The following is a 20,460-nucleotide window of genomic DNA, read 5'->3' as shown; positions in this document are numbered from 1 at the left end:
TGTGGCTCACTGATGTGTTTCCATCGAGTAATGAGATATATCAGGCTTTTTACTTGTTAGTAGGATTCAAATCATTGTTGGTTTTGGTCTTTTTCTGGCTGGGATTGGCTGACAGTAAGATAAATACAGAGTATCGCCAGACTTGTCTTTAAGTTCATGTCAGGTATTTCACCAGCTAATACAAAAATCCTCTCCTAAAACTATGACGAAAGAGAAACGAACACTGCAGGTCAATTTGCCACCCACATCAACACGCTGTCACAGTTTGCGATGCCAAGCGGGAGAAAGCCGAACCTCTGCATCCCACAGGTCTCCCTTGTAATTAGCACTACAGCAGGATGCTGACGTGCTCCTTTTTCTAGGCGGTTGCTCTGATTTATGTAATAAATGATATTTAACGGTAGAAGCATGCTGGCATTGTGAGAAGAATGTCTACCGACCACCTATTCAGATCAGTTCGAATCACCCGAAACATAAAGTCCGTCTCCGCTCTGCGGTCGGAATCTAATTCTTCGCTTTAACTGTCTTGTTGGAAACGCTTCACATACATTCACACCTGGGAGCTCCACAGCCGCAGCCTGTCGTTGTTGGACATGAGGCATCTTCACTGGAGCGGCTGACACCTCGCACCACCAAGCTTCCTCAAAAGCCTGCGCCGAACCACTAAAGAATGGAGGCTGACGGAGCGGAGCGAGGATGCGGCCGGTGCAGCTGTGAATTCCTACGTGTGAAAAGGGAAACTTTCTGTTTTTATCTTTTTGGACATTTCGTGGAACATATTCCAGAAAAAGGTGCCACTGATTTAAAGACCAGTGGATCTCCCTCCGTTTACAGTACAATTTCAACATCCTTAGTAAACATATCATTTCTGAGTAGCTGTTTGAAATGTTAAAAACAAATTCGCCTTTGGTCTTATTCATAATCCATGCAGTTGGAGTGGTCTGGTAGTATAAAAATATCCCGCACATGCTTCCCCCTCCTTATCTCATAGGAGTAAGTAGGCCAACATTATTGAAGCTGTACAGTGTATGCAGATTGTTCCAGGAAGAGCATAAAGGCTTAATGCAGATATCCATGCATATGTATGTGCATAATGCCTTTCGACGATTTGAACGGCAAGTGAGATAATATGCAAATCATTAAACCGCCGTGACTGGTGTGATGGTGGTTGCACTGATCAGTTTGATCCCACCTCAAAACCGCCTTAACGTTTCACAAGAAGCACCGGACGGTAATAACGAGTGTCTAGTGTTTCCTCCCCCTCTTATCTGTCTTTCCCCTCAGGCTCGGGAGGTCACTCGGCCCAGATGACCTCATATTCAGACAGCGGCTACCAGGACAGCAGCGTCAGCTACTACAGCAACCAGAATGTGGTGCGTTCGGAGCCCCGGGCCTCGATATCAAGAAGCCCAAGAGCTGAGGGCCAAGCCTCGGGGCAGGTAGGCCTGATCGCCGCAGGGTTACACCGCTAGTCATCAGAATTTCTTTGCTCTTTTGTCTGTGTGTCTGAGTTATATTTTTGCGGTTTGTTGTTTGTCTTCTAAGAGGAGCACAGCCATGTATGCACTTCCTGTAGTCTGAAAACTTGGTTTATATGAAGATCAGTTTGAAAATTCGAACACAAAACGTGAGAAATCACACAGTTCAGTTGAGAGTTACCTCGCTGTCCATTTAGTGGCTGTTCTGGAGCATCTGATCGTGTCACAATGATCTTCATCACCAGTTTGAGGTGCGCTGACACGTCCCCAAACGGCTAATGCTAATGTGAACATCTGCAATTTGATGGCAAACTCCAGCTGCGGATGAAGATCACATACAGTGATCGAAAGCTCCAGTACAACCACCTCATTTTTGGACCTTGTGGTGAGACCGTTGCCTCAAATGAGAAATCACACTTTACTTCCCCCACGTGACCATTTTTCAGACTGGTGTTACCTGAAATATTTGGCTGTTTTTTGTTTTTGTTTTGCTTTGAACAATAATAATCCTCATCCCTAGAGTAGTGGCAGCCAGTAGTGGCTCGGTAATTGCTGCCATGAATGATGAAGAACGTCACCCTTCCAATCAAACCAGGTCTTACCTTAAAACTATTCAGACTCGAACGCTGCCGGCTCCTTTTATTGTGGGCGATAATTATATGCTCTTTGCACGACAGTAGATGCAGGAATGACAGATAATGGTGAGCGCATTTTGAATTTCCCCTTGATTTATTCCAAACCCAGCAGCCTCGGCGGATGGGCTTACATGTCTCGGCTCTTAATTTTTCCTACCAGGCGTTCAAGGCTTCGATGGATTAAGGCTGCGCAGAGCGGCATCCAGTTGGCTGAGTCTGTAATTGAGGGACATTTTAGATTTGGTAATGAGGAAAAAGTAAATGTTTGTCCCCATAAATATGAGATATTCCGTCAAATATTTCCTGAAACGTAATATTTTACATACTTGCGGAGCTCAGCCTACAGTATAATGAATTTAGACAAAGGCGCACACTCAGTTACTTAGACAAATGAAAAAGATAACGATGCCTGTCATCACACGTGATAGAGCATCCTGCCTCGGAGTCTCACGTTAGTGATAATTGGCAAATGGATTTGCAAATGGAAGCAGTGCGGTGTGCGGACTCTGATGTTCATTTTGCAGGTAATTATTCAGAAAACAGAAGCGTTGGAAGTGATTAATTGTCAACAGGGTTATGGATATTATACTTGACATTTTTGTTGTTTTGGGCCTGGAGTGCACGTTGATGCCAGGATGAATTAAAAATTAGCTAAATGTCATTAAATGTCATTTAATGATGACGTTGGTGGGCCTTTTAGATATTTTCAGTTTATTTCAGAAAGTTTAGAGCAGTAAATGGCTGTCTTAATGATAATTCTGCACAGTCATAAGACTGAGCTTCCAAGCACTGACTAGACTTTAAACACATGCTTAATTTTGGGCATATTATAATTTAATGGTAATGGCCAGTGGAAATAAAAGGGCATTTTGGGAAGCTTTAATAAAAAGATCACACAATAGGTATTTAATGTCACATTTACAGTATCTGGAGGCTGAAATATTTGCCCCATCTTCTTCCCAGCCGTCCAGCCGGGTGTTGCGGAGGATGGCCTCCCTCCCCTCCAGGAGCCAGTCTCCAGGCTGCGGCACCGCCGGCACTGTCTCACCCTCCCGCATCTCCCTGCGAACGTCCCAAGGCAGCACCTACGACTCGCCCATCCTCTCCGAGCCCAAACCTCTGGCTGCTGTTTTCCCCGGCACCACCATGCCACCCTCCTGCCCGTCACCGACCTCCCCAACCAGCGGCACACAGGCCCTGGGCGGTGGGGGAGGAGGTGGCTTAGGGGGAGGAGGTGGCGGGCGGCTGGGCTCCACCCTCTCTCTGGTCGAGGGGAGGGGTTTGACGGGGTCCCCGCTGCGTTCGGGGATGACGGCCGTGCCGCAGCACTACGGCTCCACGCTGCCCAGGCAGAGCCAGTCGCTGGCCTACGGAGCTGATCCATACGGCCTGTACCAGAGGAGCGCGCTGCCCCGCCCCGACAGCCTCATAGGTCAGTCCGACATCCAATTAAATGTCGTGCCGTCAGTTGGCTGAGTGAAGGTGTGGTGGCATTAGACATCAGTCCACGGAAATAGCCCAAGAAAAGGATGCGATTTAAATACGATAGTGTAATATTCTAAAATCGTAGAAGGGGCCTGGAATAGGATGGATACTCCATTTCCAAACATAGCATATCACTGGTTCTCTTGCAAATCTGTGGTTCAAAAAATGAACCAAGAATAACTCTGACCTGTGAGTCTCCCGGAGCTGGTCGTCTTCACCATCGTTTGTCGCTGTAGTGATTTGGTTGGGTAGATACAGAATCCTTATTGGACCCAATCACATGCCACGTTAAAATCAAGGCGTAAAGAAACTGTCACAGCCGCATTGAGAATATATGTGCATAAATATCTACATTCTTCAATCAGAGCTGTGTGAAAAGTGAACCCCTGGCCTCAACGTCCTTTAGATATGATATTGCACGCAGAGACGGAAGACTCATGAATGCATATTGAGTGAAAGATGCCGTCTTTCAGTGCCCCAGCTTTTGAATCAGTGAAAATATTAATGGCAAGAGGAGTCAGTTTGTGCCCCGGAGCATTGTCGGGTCAAATCCGACCAAAATCCAACTTAGCTCGCGTGAAGTTTCCCCTGAGCAACTGGCAGTGCTGCAGTAAAAGATGAGCTGAATGTGTGTAGCCGAGTGTGTGTGTGTGTGTGTGTGTGTGAGAGAGAAATGTTTTTCAGCAAACCCTCTTGTAAATAAACAAAGCCACGCTCCACAGTCTCGACACCATTTCCTCTGTTGATTTAATAACCTTCCTTTTGTCTGGGAAAAGTTGACTGAGCAGCGCTGATTTAATATTGTAGCACACAACATTTTTACTGAGCAGGAACTCTGCAGAGTTTCCTGTATCTTTCTCAAGCAGTGAGAATCATTAAATAAAGCTGCAGTGTTGAACAAAATAACTTGCAGGCAAACTGCAAGCTCGGCAGGTGATTTTATCTGGAATCCAGGCTTGGGGAACTCATTTCATGGCGTTTTTAGTGGAATTATCTTACTGCACTGGCAGATAATGCTGCTGGGTTTGATAAAACTTTATTTGATTCATGCCAGTATGAGAAAATAAGGAATGTAATCTTTGAGGGGGAGGATTTCACTTGTACCAGGTAGATGTTTTGAACTCAGACTTAATTTTAATCTCGTTGGTGGTTGTGATTGATGTGCGGCGGTGTAAAGGAAAACAAGCTCACGGTGAAGTATAAAAAAAAAAAAAGGCACATCTACAGTATGAATGAGCACAATGCAGTGGATCAAAGTGCGTCCACTAGGACTTCTCTCTCATAAGCAGTTTAGCAAATTGATGGCTGAGGCAACGAACCATGTTAGTATCTATTGGTCTTAATATGAAGCAGTCGATAGGAGACAAAAGAAAAAAGCGGGGGGGGGGGGGTTACAGTCCACTTAGGCAGCACGAGCAGAATTTCCTCTGGAAATATTTCATGCAACTCCATAATCAGACTCAGAAGATAGATTACTTTTGGCACAGGATGTAAATGATCACATACAGTAGTATTTTGTTAAAAGGCTCCAACATAGGCTCCGATATGCTAAGTTTAAACCACCCCTAGTTATCCTTTTTATTTATAGCAGCATATGAATGTAGCTATAAGCAGACACAAGAACATTTTCAGTGTTTAGCACTGTACGGTATTTTGAACTGTTCCAACTTATCCCGTGAATTAACACTGTGTTACGTTATATGGGTCGTTCGCATGTACCAGCATCCAGTTGCCGATGATTCCCCAGAGGAGTGAAATGTTGAGAGCCACATCAACAACCACTTAAAACGGAAGAAGAATAGCTATGCGCTGCTCGTGGATGCTAAATATGGGAGGTGAAAATGAAGCGTTACCAGCGACATGACATGCTTGAACATCACACACACGGTATAGATTCTAGACCAAACGATTAATCAGTTAACTGATTAAATAACAGGAAGATTAATTAATAATGAAAATAATTATCAGTTACAGTCCCAGACCAAAGTATTCTGCTACTTCAGAGTACTATCAATCATTTCAGTTTTGAAAACTTCATGAATATTGAGTAATAAGTATTTTGTATTTAGTTGATTGAATTTAGTTTCATCATTGATTTGGTTGTTTAATTTCTCACTCCGAACTGTTAACCACTGTCCCTAACGATTCTTCACTTCAGCTGCTTTATTTACGTCACTTACACCATTTGTTTTGTCGGTGCGAGCGCACGGCCCAGTCCCCAAACTCGGTTAGAGTTGCTGCAGTGTGTGCAGGGGACGGGGCTCTGGTCCCGAACTGCTGCATCTCATGCTCCTTGTCTTTCGTGCCCTGCAACGAGGACCCGACTGACACCTGAGACTCTCAGGTGAATTCAGTTCACCTAGCGAGCCGGTAGGACCGAGAAGCAGCAGGGCTGCAGCGGTAGTAAGTCACTGTGCCCTGTTTCAACCGGTGCAGGTATGGAGAAGTTGTAAGTCTGCCCTTTAGGGCTGCAACTAAGTTTGTCTTCATTGTTGATTAATATTTCAGATTAATTACTTGTTAAATAATTATTAAAAATAATAATAATAATAATACTTAAAAATAGTGAACAATGCCTATTACAGGTTCCCATAGACCAGGCCTGATGGCTTCAGATGTCTTGTTTTGTCTCTAAAGCTAAAGATATTCAATTGACAGTGATTTAAACATAGAAAAGCAATAAATATGTCAGTTCATTTGGATCCACATTGGTTGTTACCTTGGCAACGGCTACTCTTCCCGGGGTTCGAATGAAAACATATGCAGTATAATCAACAAATGTCTGAACTTATATGACTTCACCATTAAACTCCACTCAAAAAAAATTGATCAAACCAAACATATGACACCCAAAGAAACAAAACAATTGACAGTAAAACATGAAAATCATAATAAATCTCAATTCATTGGCAAGAATGCTTATTTATTTTTTTTATTTATGTTGTAGGTCTCTCCTAAAAAATAATTTCTTAAAACTCCTTTTTTTAAAAAAACAAATTCTTGAACTGTTTATTCATTGCACTGAAAATACTTTTGTGGTTGTTTCAAGAACTCTGATTTTTACCATTAAAGAACAAAATAAAGCTCAATAAATGGTATAAACGTTTAATTCAATCATCAGACTTATCTATCAATCGATAAATCACCTCAGCACCGCTTTAACTGCGCAGTCTCCCGGCGGCGAATGCTAGGAAAGGGAGCGGCGATGCTTAACTTGAACTGAATAACTGAGTTTTTAAGATTGATGATGTCGACAGGATGACTGACATCCCGGGGGATCGAACCTTTGACTATGTGCCTTGTTGATTGGTTGCGACGGCCGAGGCTGTCTGAGGAACTTGAGAGGGGATTATTCCTGTGCCCGCCGCCGGCCTCTTCCGAGAGCCTGGTTTACGGACGCTGTTAAAGGACCCTCGGGAGCACATTTTAAACCAAGAAGAAACGTACGCGCTGGAGGCATTAAACACTGTCAATCGGGGTCTTGCTGATGTTAAAATATATGACCTCTCCTCTGCAAAGATAAACATCTGAAAAGATTAGAACATTAAAAAAGCCAAATCTACTGCAGCCCGTCCTCGCGTTTGAGCCGGTCAGCAACTTCCTCTGTACCGGCTGCTGTGTAGCTGGTGGAGGATTTACAGTCGTCGAAGTACCGCTGAGGCCGCAGCGACACAGATTTATTCCTCCGTTCTGCCCCTATGTCACTTGGACTAAGCCGCTCCCACTGACCCATATAGGAGGGGTGTTTCTATCACACAGCCCCGTGGAGCATCAGCATGTGATTATCATCTGACGGCACCCGGAGGCTTTATTATGCTGCGGTCGCTGTGTGCCCGTCTTAATTTGGTCCATTTTCATATGACACATGTCCATGTGCGTTTTCTCTGCGAACAGCGTGTGTGCATTAAGGGTTCTTGTGCGGATGTCAATGATGTGCATATGCGTTGATGCACTTTTTTTTGTTGTGTTTGTGCATTTGTGGGAAGAGGATGGTAGAAGGACTGTGCGCATATGTGTGTGTGTGTGTGTGTGTGTGTGTGTGTGTGTGTGGGAGGCAGAGTCAGTGAACTAAATAAAATGCCTCTTCATCTCTAGCTGAGTGACTTTCATCTTGCAGTGCTGCTAAGTGGCCTAATATGTCGCCTAAGTCCTTATTCCCAGTTATCCTGCAGATCAAATACAATCCCAGATTACATGAAGGAGATAAGCAATGGATGGATATAGAAGATTAGGCTATTACCGATCAGCGGCACTCGTAGCTTAGGTAGTGAAACCTGGTGAGCAGCCAAAACACAACCGTAATCTGCAAGATGAGCTCTTTTTTTTTTTCTTTTGGGGGGAAAAATAAAACACAGTTCGCTAGCTTAAAGGTAACGTTAATGGACAAATGGTGAAAAACCTACAAGAAAAGGATGAAGAGTTGAAATGGATAGCAACAAATAATGGATTAAACAGCTGGATAACTGGTTAAAATAGATTTAAATAACTGCTGAAATACCTAGCTTAAAGGTAACGTTAATGGATACGGTGAAAACGGTAGAGAAAAATGATTTAAAAGGCTAGTGGCTAAACGGCTGAAAGGTCAGCCATTCCAGTGGTAGTGGAAACCAAACGCCACCACCCTAAACACGCTGACAGTTAAACTGTATGGGAAAAAATGGGATGGCGACAGCGTCCTCTCTTGTATCATAAATAGTATCAAATAACATCCAGTTTAAAATCATTCAGTCAATAATAGTGAATGAATGATTCAAACCTCTACCGCTCAAAACGCAAGTGTCTCTCGTTGTGGCACATTTCAAGCGTTTCGCGGCTTCAGCGTCGTCTTACTCGGGGGTCATAGTTGCGGTTTGCGTCCTTCCCTGCCGACGGGCCCCCGAGAAAAGACGCCGAGGCCCCGATTCAACGAGACTGTGTCACAACAAGGACACACACTTGTTTTACTCTGGACGAGTGTTCTTGGCGATAAGAGGCAAGAGTTTCCATCTTGTTCACTGAAACTGTATGTAAATCAAGAACAGAGAGCTGCAGAAGCAAGTAGCTCCATCCTCACCAGCTGTAAGTGCAAATTGCGTGCTTCAGCCGTTAGACTGATCCAGCCGGGCTGCCCCCCCCCCCATGCCCTAAAGCCTCTTTATAATTGGAGCGCTCTATGAACTGATCTGCTTCGAGATTGGAGGATGGAAAAACCCTCTGCTCGGCTTGTTTGACTTGCTGATGACGACGCCTGCGGCAGACTCAGAATGACCAGAGTCCTTCGTGCATTTTATAAGCACAACAACATTTGGGATGAGTCGGCGTTATGAAACCCAGTGTTTGGCACAGTCTGGATTCGCGTGGCCTCACCCACCGTTGACGAGCCCGTGAGCCAGAGAATGCAGAGAGAGGCTTCGCTCAGGAGCTACTGATGTTACGCAGCTGTCTTTCACAGTTGGTCAATTATTATCCGGCCGTTATACTGCAGTTATTTTGTCTCTCTGTACACGGTGTTACCCCATAAGAATATAAAAGTTAAACCGTATGAGAACAGACCCCAACTGCTTTACCTCACTCACGTTTACAGTAAATGGTGGCTTCAAGATTACAGTGTCCTCTCAGGTATCTTTCAGACACCTGTAGTTAAAGTTATTGTTATATCAATTTATTACCTTATCCGTGCTTGTCACAGGCAGTCTGTTCTTGTGCCCCTTTCGCGTAGTGTATTTCAAAATACTGTATCTGTCAAGCGTCACGCGATTCAAGAACGGAGACATTTGCTTTTGTTTGGCGCGAAGGTGGTCAGATCCGATCCGGCACAGTGGAACAGCTCTTTCTCTCTAGAAGAGTAACGGTGCCCAGCCTAACAATCCTGTCTTTCCCACTCTCCGAAATCTAGTGTAGTCTTAGTCTTTAAGATCAGGTCCATTTCAAACTCATGGTCTCTCTTAGAAAAAAAAATTATGACCAAGGTTCTCATTGGTTTGCGGTACTTATACCTAAGTGTTTCATTTTGACAGTGTTTTGAAGTTCACTCACTACGTGAACGAATTTCACCTTGTGTATTTCATTACAAATTACGTGACCATACTTAAATCCCTATCAGTATAAGTTTATTTAAAAAAAAACAACAACCCATATACGTCTACTTTATTTTCTGTAACCATACTTTATGGCTACACTCTTCAATGTTTCCTTTTATTTTTTGTGCAAGTATTTTTGTGCTTGCCTGTACCTGTAGGGCTCCACAGCTCGTACGCCGGTCATGCGGGGCAGATAGATCCAGAGCTGCGGGCGGCGTTGTCTCCCGACTGCCACATGACGCCGGTTTTCGATGAACGTTCCTTCCACAGCCCCCTGTACCACAGCCCCACCCACGACCCCCAGGGTTCCCTTTACAGGACAAGCACAGGTATTTGCACCCGCACAAAAGATGTCCCAACAAGCAGCTAAACAAGAGTCTCGTTTGAATGTATTGTTGCACGTGGAAATTCGTTATATCGGGGAATACACAGCTACTGTGATTTCACGTGGGTATTAACTTTGTTTTAAGCGGCAGCAGCAACCTTTCAGATTGGGTTAAGACACATCACGTCTACACAACATACTGAAGAGGACAGATGCAAAATAAACAAAATAACTTAATGTCTCTGGTTGACTAAATAATGTCAAACCTGAGGAATGGGTTTTTGTTTTTGTTTTCCGCCTGCAATGCGTCCGTAGTTTTTTGGGAATGATCTTCTCCATTACAAAGCCAAAATTGCTTCACTTTTTGGAGCGTCAGGCACATACGGTCTCAGCAGAAACAGGAGCTCATAATCTGTGATAGAAGTGCGTTACGAGGCCTGATTTGAAATGGTTATACTCTGAGATGTTAACTGCATAACTGGGGATAATAGCATTTCAAATTCACAACTTTTTTAACAGTTCAAAGCACTGTTTCAGCTATTTTTGTTTTTTTAACTCCTTTTAAAATTGTTACCTTTTAAGCTAAGAAATACTTTTTTAAAGAAATTAGACAGCATGTAAGGATTTTTGTGCCCACGAAAAATCAGTTTGAATTGTTTTTCTGAGAAATTGTCATCATTGGCCCTCAGCATAAATACTAACGGAGGCACTGGTGGAGGAGAAGGAGCAAGGGTTGAGGCGGAGGTTGTGGTCATTTCAAATGACCCTCACATCATTTGAACTCACATGAGTTTTGGGTGCTTCATCACCACCACGCCGAATCCTTCAAACAGCCCGATTTGTTCACAGCGGCGACCTCCCCATCAGCAGCCCCTGGTCCCCAGGTTGAGAAGCCGGGCTCAGTTTCACATCGGCTTTGGGGGATTATTTCTTTAAAATCTGCGGCGGAAATAATGGTTTTACAGGCACAGGAACTGTTGTTATTATCACCCCCCCGAGGTCAGAGCTTAATTAGGCTGAAACCTTTCATGTGCTCCGCTGCTTCTTAATTGAAGCCGTTGCAGAAGGATTTCAGGCTGAAGGCTCTGAGGAGTTTGATAGTGGCGGATCTAAGGAGCCATTTTAGTTTCGAACAGTCAAGATTTAAACAGGTCTGGCCTGTGAGCGAGCGCGCTGCTTTTAAACTGACCGCTGCCGGTTTAATCACTCACATGACGCGACGTTACTTTTATGTGACCCTGGCTGTGTTTTGATCTTCTACATTGACAGAAAACCGCCTCCGGTCTCGATGCTGCTTCCTCTGGACTGCGTGGATAAAATATTTCGGGCTAAACCGTGTCGTGATTTCACTTTCCTTAGGTATGGGGACCCTGCCTCGGACCACAAGCCATTGCGGCACGCTGCCATACCAAAGAAGCAGCTACGGGCTGAGCTCCGCGGCCCTGTACGTCGACACCTACAGGATCTCCGGCGAGCCGGTCTACTCCCACCGGCACTCGGGACTGGTAGACCGGGTCGCAACGCGCAGCCCGTCCATCGAGAGCATACACAAGGACCCGAGGTACACACATCAAGATGAGATGGAGCCACGATTTGACAAGCTGAGCTACTTAAGTTGATCGAAAGAAACTTTTTTGTTTTTGTCCATATCTAAGTTGATGTCAAGATTAAATTTCTTATCTTTCCTATGGCAGTTTTGTGTTAGGACAAAACTAAACACTGAACCATTTGAGAAGTTTGGTTTACTTTGTTAGATAGAAAAGAGGGTTTTGTAAAGAAAAACACTTTTTAAAAATATATTCCTCAATGAGAGATGTTGAAAAACAAGACTATGAATCTACAGCCACGTTAGCCGGGCTCTAAGCGTGGCGGTGCTTTGAGCTAAAGGCTCCTGTCGGCATGCCAGCAGTGCTAATGCTAGCATGTTATAGCAGGTGTAATGTTTAACATCATCCGAAAACACGAAACTTTACAGCTGAGGTTTGTAGGACTTTCATCGGTTTTGCAGGTATTAGGTCATTAAGTACTTTGACCTAAGGATGGCGCTAGATGAAGGGGGGGGGGGATTTTTTTTTTATTTTTTATTTTTTTTTAATGAAGCATCCTCTTCCGGACATGAACGGGCGTGCTAAACTTCATGGCGATCCATCCGGTAGTTGTCGAGATATTTCAATAAAAAAACCAAAAGTATCAACCTCATGGTGGTAAAAGTCAGGTAAAAGTCAGAGGATCGCCACGGTAGAGGAACCACGAATGTCTGCTCAAAATCTCATGTCAGATCCATCTAGTAGCTGTGGGAGATATTTCAGTCTGGACCAAAATGGTGGATCGAAGGACATTAACGTCCCTAAATTATCTGTAACAAAACTCTGTTATTGTTTTGGTAACGGAATCGCACATTGAAGATTATATCTAAACCTAACAGTGATTTGCATGTTGATATGTTTTAGCATTAACGATGTTGTCAGTCAGTAATTAAAGCTTCATAATGACACAACTTGGAAAAAGATTATTTCAGATTCAAGTCTTGGAAACAACCCGAGGGTTGAGGTGGAAAGTGAACAAACCCTGCTGAGTTTTCTCTCCGTCTCCCCTCAGGGAGTTTGCTTGGCGTGACCCCGAGCTGCCGGAGGTCATCCACATGCTGCAGCATCACTTCCCCTCCGTCCAGGCCAACGCCGCCGCCTACCTGCAGCACCTGTGCTACGGAGACAACCGGGTCAAGGTGGAGGTAAGGTGAAGCGACACGCTGGGCAGCAGTCTGGGTAAAAATAACAAGGGGCACGTCACAGTCATGACTCACTTTTCAGGCCGAGGAAGGTGCTGCCACATTTAAAGGTGTCACTCCTGACCAAAGACGGTAAACCAGTACAGCCATGGTGGGATTCTGTTGAGATATGTTCATCCAATCTTTCCTAAAGCAAACATCAGACAAATACCTGTTTAAAATGTCCTCCCAGAGGGCAGTCGAGAAATAAAGAAATTTAAAATTTCAACACAAGGACCAGACAAGACAATTAGACATTTCTTTTTGTGTGTGAGGATTTGCAATTTTCTTCTCTTTTATATCATTGTAAACTAAATATTTTTAATTTTTAGATGGTTTAGATTGTTGAGACTGAACTAAGCAATTTTTAAGACACCACCGGGGATCTGGGAAATTGTGATTTTCGTTATTCTATGGCATCTTACAGACTAAATGGTTTATCGACGATGATTAATTTATACGCGGAACAACCGTCAGTTGCAACCCTATTCATAATATACAGTGTACTTTATATTAAATATTAAGCAGCGGTTTTTGGAAGAGATACAGTTCAAATAATAGGAATAAAAAATGGAAAACAACCTTCATATATATCACCAAAATGTTATATTATCATACTAAAAAAGAAAAAAAATAATATAATATTAACCACAACTACGAATTCATTTTTTTAAACAGAGAATAAAAACCTAATGAATTAAAAGTAAAAATGTACAAGAAATAAAGACAATTAAATGCTATTTAGGCCCTTTGAGATAACAGCCTCGCTCAAACAAAAAAAACTCCTCAATGGCAAAAAGCGATGATACTTTGTTTTGCCCGAAAACATTTGATTCGACATTTGATTAAATTGATTGATTGATGAATGTTGCTCACCTACATTGCCTCAGATCTCTCCTAATGTTTCATTGCACTGTCTCTAAGAGTGTATTCTCCGCTTACGGGGTTGGAAAATTTTTTAAATTTTTTTTTTTCTTTTTTGAAATCCTCGTCGCCAAAACTCCGAGCCAAAGCGCCATCTGCTCCGACAAAACTTTTCAGTAACGTCGGTGCCAAATGCGCCGACACCCCGACACATTGAAATGCCGCATGCTCTCTCTTTGCTCTGCTTCCTGTTCAATAAATAACTCCAACACAATGGTGCAGCTTCACACGAGTGCCATTTTAGTGCCGTTTGGTTTGTTTGGTGATGAGCTTTTAATTAGCCTTTGGAACGGCCTGGACACGCGCCTGCTCATTTAGCCAGAAACAAATGTTTCCAGCGACGGTTTGAAGACAGAGTCAGAGAGGAACAGGGAGCGTCTGCAGCTCTCCTGAGACGCGTTTATTTCGAGATGACACAAGAAAGTTTTGGACATGCCACAGTGATGCTCTGCGTGTCTCACTCCGGGTTTCATACCAAAATATTTCAGAAAATCACTGCTTCGTGAAATTAGTGCATGCTTTTTATTTTTTTTCTTAACTGCTATTTAAATTGATATAATTTTCTCAAAACAGGTTAAGAACTTTATCAATTTGCTGTAACAGTCTGGTTTTTGTAGGACATCCATCATTTTTAAAGAGACAGTTCTTACATATGTTGGACATTTCAATTGACACCTTCATCTGATTCTGTTACCCATAATCACCTGAAACAAACCACAAGGTTAATGAAAAATGGTGAAGATGATGGTATTTGAATTAAAATAAAAAAACAAAACATTACCGATCTTTATTGAAAATGCTGAATTTTTCAAAACAAAGTCATGAGCCAATATCTCAAAAAAATTGTTTCTTTACGGTCAAAAAATTAGGCCACAAAATATGTTTATATATCTAAATGTAAATGTACAGGTCTATTCATACAATAGTAGTGGCACAGCAGTCAGTTAATCCTGTTAAGATTAAGACAACACAAAAAAATAAATAACAAACATATAAAATAAAAAAATTACAGATCAACAAAGGGCAGAAAGTAATTGAACAAACAATAAAAAAGGGCAAATATTGCTGATTAACAGAAATGATGTTTGAAATAAACGAAATTGAACGAATAAATACATAATAAATACGTATGATCAAACCAACTTCAAAAATGAGCAAAAAACCAACCAGTAACATTTGGTTAACAATCAGGTTCGAAGTGTGGTTTTTACATTTTAAACAGATCTTGTCACTTTGAAAAAACAAAAACACTGCGCTGAATGTGACCCCCTGTGAATTTAAAGCATTAGTGTCAAAATACGATTTGTGACAGTGACACTTATCCCTTGGAATATGAAAGACATAAATCCAAAACTCAGTCAGACCTGGCCGGAAAATGCTTTTTGTTTTTTTTTTGTTTTTTCATTTCTCTCTTCTGATTAAATTTCTTTACTGTGATCTGAGGTTGGAGGAGGGAAAGCTCTTTGCTCTGTGTGTCAACCTGTCTGCAACGCTTTGTCTTCAGCCAACGGCAGCTGACCAGAAAAAGGACAAACCGGTTCGACGCTCCTCTCCAAGGATCTAAAACATAAATGCTTCAGTAATTTAGGGGGAGATGATGTGGAAAAGTTTTCAATAATTGGCAACAACTTTGATTTAAAAGGTCTTACAGAGAAATAACTTCTATGCAAAATCAATGGAAGTAACAACTTTCCGTGCTGATGATGATGACAGGAGGCTTTAAAGAGTGGTTTAACACCAGGCTAAAAAGCAGCGTTTCTCTCCGATTGAAAGTTTTCCGGTCTGTTGCACCTCCTGGCCTCGGCATTACTGACATTGGGGTCAGACGTGTGCTGTGTTGCGCCTGTAGCCACACCCAGCGGTGATGTCACGGCGTACTGACACGCCCTGGCGTACGCTGTTGCGTCACTGCAGCGAGGTGAGAACTCACAGCGCTGGACGCCAGCAACAACATTTTCAGCTGCTGCTAAGTTGCTCTCTAATCACTATGTTTGCGTATAGTGAGTGTGTAGCTTGGCATGAAGTTCGACCGTCTCTGTGATTGGTCCCCCGTCTGCAGGTGTGTCACCTGGGAGGGATCCAGCACCTGGTGGACCTGCTAGATCACAAGGTGGCAGAGGTCCAGAAGAGCGCCTGCGGGGCCCTGAGGAACCTGGTGTACGGCAAGGCCACCGACGACAACAAGGTGGCGCTGAGGAACTGCGGCGGCGTGCCGGCCCTGCTGCGCCTCCTCAGGAAAACAACCGACAACGAAGTTCGTGAGCTGGTCACTGGTACGTCAGGGCGGGTTTAGGTGCTCTGTGGCGTCTTTCTTGTAAACAAAGTTTGTTACAAATTTCCTACCTCACCAAACATTTGAGAAGCCGATTTTTTTTAATTTTTTTTTTTTAACACTGTGATTTGTTTATACCTTCGTTTTTTTTCTTCTTCTTAACTGCCTTTGTTGGCACATTGCTGAGGTTCTTCGCGCGTTACCACCACCACCTGTAGTTTAGCAGAAGAAACATTTCAAACAGTTTTCATTACAACCACCATTTGTGAAGGGAAGGTTATAGTTTCTCTGTGTGGTGGATATTTAAATTGAAATTTTAAACATTTAACCTTTAAAAAAAACTGCAAGATAAATGAATAATGGTGAGTGTGTTATTTGAATTAATGAGAAATACTTCACCACCGCACCAACAATGACAATTGAGTGAAACCAACGACAGTAATGTCCATCACATCAAGAAAAACGCAACTAAACAGGGACCTGCTTATGAAAACACTGCTCTATAGCGCTACTAGTGGTCGAAATTACACAGGGTACCCTTAATTGTCCATTGGAGACCAGTAAATACAAAAAAATACAATTCAGCGGAGATTCGTAAATGACAAAATACACAAAAATACTGAAAATGTTTTTAAAATCTAGGAGAGAAACATCTACAAAACCCTCAGAGAGCAGGTATCGCTGCAAAGGCTGCACAGCTGTCTGAATGAGTTGTTTTCATGTGGAGAAGGTTTGCATCTGTACATATAGTTGTGGGCGATCATAAAATATGTGTAGGCTAATTTTCTTTCAAGTCAGGTCCGACTTCTTTATTACTGACGGGGTAAAAGGTGAAAGCAGCATCCGCAGTTTCCAAATGCAAACCGTGACACACTCAAATCCCGCTGTGAAGCGTGTGGGCGTTCGCCTGCTAGCGAGGTTTGTTGGCTTCCCGGCCAGCCGGCCGGCTTGCTGGCTGAGCGTCGGTGTGTTTTGCCGTCTGACTGGCTGGCAGTGTATTAATCTGTGTATCAGCTGTTCTGTGGGAGGTGAGAGCGGCAGCGGCTTAAACACTCGGCGCGCAGTGTTGACAGAACAGATTTCGGCACAGTCGTCGGGACAGATGCTAAGATAATGTGCTTTGGAAACAGGATGCCGCTGACAGCTCTGCAGCCACACCACACATACTATTTAATACCAGGAGATACTGGACGGCTCAGATCCTCAAGAAGGACACAGAAGAGAGGCCTAATTCAGTTATAAAGCTGTGGAAAAGTTTCTGTCGTTACAGCTCAGTTCAGGACCTAGACCGTTGAAGCTGCTCTTTATTCTTTTTGCTGGTCTCAAATGGCTGCAGCACGTCCACTTTCTTTCTTTCTCTTGACATCTAAACATTTCTGATCTTTGTCTACCATATCCCTACATAAAGTGCACTTCTTAATATTCAGAAATATGCCTGCAAATTCACAAACACAACACTTTTGTTTTTACCAAATTTAAAAGACAAAGGATAAACACACAAGGCACTTCAGCATCTTTTATAACAGTTTTCTTCTTGGCACAGCAACAAAGTTTTGCCACTTTGTTGCAAGTGTCCCATTATTCTCACCCCAACACTGTGATTTTAAACCGATGACGTTAATGTACTTTTGCTTAGATATTGTATATCGCAGCTCCCAGGGTGTAGCGAAGCCCCAGCACTTGTTATTTGATTCACACCGTGAATCCGGTGCCAGCGTTGGAAGCCTCTCTGAAATATTGTTATCTTTATCAGACCTTTCGTCTTTGGAGAATAAAACAATTGTGTTTTGATGTGCCCCGATTTGGCCGGTCTGAGATTGTTGAGTGCCGAGCGGCATCCTGCACAATTTTCTAATCCTCAGAAGCACGACCTTGACCTTGGCCGAGCAGCCAGAGGTTCCTGCTCTGACGTAACGGGGAGGGAGAGGAAGCCATCGGTAACTGATACAGCTACAGCCTGGCTAAATATGAAATTTGAGTAGAACCGGTCCTTTTTATAACATGCTATTTTTTTCATCACCGTGAGGTTTTGTCGATATTAAATTGCTTATAAATATAATTATGTCCACTACAGAAAATGTCTCGGAAACTCAAAAAAACAAACAAACACAAGGAATATGTATCTGTTAATGCACAGTCCGTATAACAGAGAGCATGAAATATTTCCTTATTTGGCGTAATAACAATGCCACATAGTCATTTCTGTATTTTGTCATCTTCATCAAAAGTTCAAGCCCAGTTTGTATCTAAGGGAAGGGTTGCTGCTTCATCTCCAATGATTCCTTGAACGACACAGAAACCGTCCAACGCAGTTAGGAAAACGGCGTTTTTGAAACCTCAACACTTCCTTATTGGCCCCCTTCACCCGCAGGCGTCCTGTGGAACCTGTCCTCGTGCGACGCCGTGAAGATGACCATCGTCCGCGACGCTCTGGCCACACTGACCAACACGGTCGTCATCCCCCACTCGGGCTGGAGCAGCGTCCCGCACCGCGAGGAGCACAAAGTCAAGTTCCAGTCCTCCCTGCTGCTGCGTAACACCACTGGCTGTCTGAGGTGAGGAATGGATCAAACGCACCCCGTACTGATTAAGTTTTATAATAATACATATTAATCACCGCCCTGCTTCACATTTGCACAACTCTTTACAGTCAACTCTGTCCCAAAACAAAATAAATCCATGCTCATTTCTTAATGAAAATAGATTTAAGTGTTTTGCCTCCGAAGCCTGTAGAGTTACTAGGCGTGCCGTTAGCTCATTAAATCAATTCTCATTTTGAAATGCAAGGATGCCTTTTGGATTTATCGGTCGTCTGTGCTGCTGTTTTTCTGTCTGCTTTTCATCTTAATGATTCTGTAAAACCACAGCACATAATCACGGTCGTATAATCCATCAATAAGAGGCTCTGTAATGGAGATTTTATTCAGCCGTGAATTGTTCAGTGTGCATTTGACCACACTGGCCTACAAAGACAAGTGCCAGCAAAGTGATGTGTGTGTGTGTCCTAAAAGTCAAAGCTCAGCTTGGAGGTTTAGTTTTCTTATGTGCTCATTTTAGTCACTTTAATCCCATATGACTCAAGATTAAGAATGCAGATCTTCATGATGTTTTGTAAATAACTGGTCGGATTAAGTTGCATATGGCGCAAGTCTCACACTGGGGGCTCCGAAGTACTGATTAAGAACTCGGAAGTAAACGCGCTCATTTAAGAAGCGAAAACCAGCAAACGTTTGACCTTTTTTTTTTTTTTTTTTTTTTTTTTGCTTGGACAGCGGCCGAAACGATAAACTGATTATTAAAATGGCTGCCGATGAATTTCCTTTCGATCGACTAATCGGTTAATCGACTAATCTCATAATCACGAGTGACGTGGATGTCGCATCGGTCTTTTTTTTTGTGTTCGAGGAGAAACCACAGATTTTATTTTATGGAGGAAACGCAAAGAGTCAAGTAGCGCAGATTCAATGTTGTAGCTTTGCTTACCAAAAAAAACAAAAAACTGCCGGGCGGAGTTTGAAAACGGCATCTACCGAGTGAATTGGACAGCTGTGCTTTGCAATATTGGACTCTGATTGGCCCACGGCTCCTCTAAATCAAATGAATTAAACCTGAGTGGAGACTCCCCAGTTAAATGCTGCATGAGTGGATGGGTGCCATCATCCTTCAGAGTCAGGAGCCAATCAGGACCGAGTCCAGGTGTGTTTCCCTGAAGCAGGTCTGAAACTGAAAATAATGGCTTCTTGAAAACGCAACAACTTTTAATTTTCGCTGCTCAGACAATATAAATTTTAACAACTTTATTACACATTTTTGATCCTGACTGGATACAAACTAGTGATCGTCTGTTTCGTCTAATGGGGCAGCTTTAGGGGACTCTAAACAACGTCTCTGCACACAGAAGCCTCCAGCATTTCTCTGCAATCAGACTGACTGAGCCTGTATATTGACGGTATAAAAATGCATTGTGGGAGCTCTGTGCGGTTGTGCAGTCTTCTCGTGTCAGCTCTCCATTAGCAGCAGCTGAAGGTTCCTATTGGAGGATCGGCTCCCTCCTTTACTGTATCCAGGCAGGTTTTAAGCCACCCTGTGGGGGAATCCACACACTGCACCTAAAGTCTGTGTGTGTGTGTGTGTGTGTGTGTCTGTGTGTCTGTGTGTCTGTGTCTGTGTGTGTGTCAGGAACCTGAGCTCAGCAGGGGAGGAGGCGAGGAGTCAGCTGCGTTGCTGTGAAGGTCTGGTCGACTCGCTGCTCCACGTCCTCAAAGCCTGCGTCAACACCACCGACTACGACAGCAAGGTGCTTCAAAAACACACACACACACACACTTAGACACGTGTTATTCTTTGTCACAGTTTATTCCTCGGAGACTTTACTCTGACCTTGACCCACATCTAACACCGCTGCAACCACATTCCTTAAACCTTAAATGTAATAAATGTAATGAGTCCCCGTAACGTAAACAGTCTCATGAAAACACAGAGTGGTAGTTGTGTTTACAGACTACTGTTAATGTG

General features: G+C 43.2%; 1 protein-coding gene across 1 annotated transcript in view; it reads left to right on the top strand.

Annotated features, from left to right (window-relative positions):
• LOC120798135 (plakophilin-4-like) overlaps positions 1 to 20,460 on the top strand; it is a 49,008-nt gene that overhangs the window by 20,487 nt on the left and 8,061 nt on the right. Inside the window, exons 5-12 of the mRNA XM_040142199.1 lie at positions 1,285 to 1,439; positions 3,077 to 3,545; positions 9,816 to 9,986; positions 11,342 to 11,543; positions 12,581 to 12,713; positions 15,733 to 15,946; positions 18,317 to 18,500; positions 20,125 to 20,242. Of these exons, the coding sequence (XP_039998133.1) occupies positions 1,285 to 1,439; positions 3,077 to 3,545; positions 9,816 to 9,986; positions 11,342 to 11,543; positions 12,581 to 12,713; positions 15,733 to 15,946; positions 18,317 to 18,500; positions 20,125 to 20,242 (1,646 nt within the window). The remainder of the gene's footprint in view (positions 1 to 1,284; positions 1,440 to 3,076; positions 3,546 to 9,815; positions 9,987 to 11,341; positions 11,544 to 12,580; positions 12,714 to 15,732; positions 15,947 to 18,316; positions 18,501 to 20,124; positions 20,243 to 20,460) is intronic.

The sequence above is a fragment of the Xiphias gladius genome, chromosome 13 (genome assembly GCF_016859285.1).
Source record: "Xiphias gladius isolate SHS-SW01 ecotype Sanya breed wild chromosome 13, ASM1685928v1, whole genome shotgun sequence".
Lineage (NCBI taxonomy): Eukaryota > Metazoa > Chordata > Actinopteri > Istiophoriformes > Xiphiidae > Xiphias > Xiphias gladius.
Note: the sequence above shows the minus strand (reverse complement) of the source record. Positions and strands in the feature narration are given on the sequence as shown.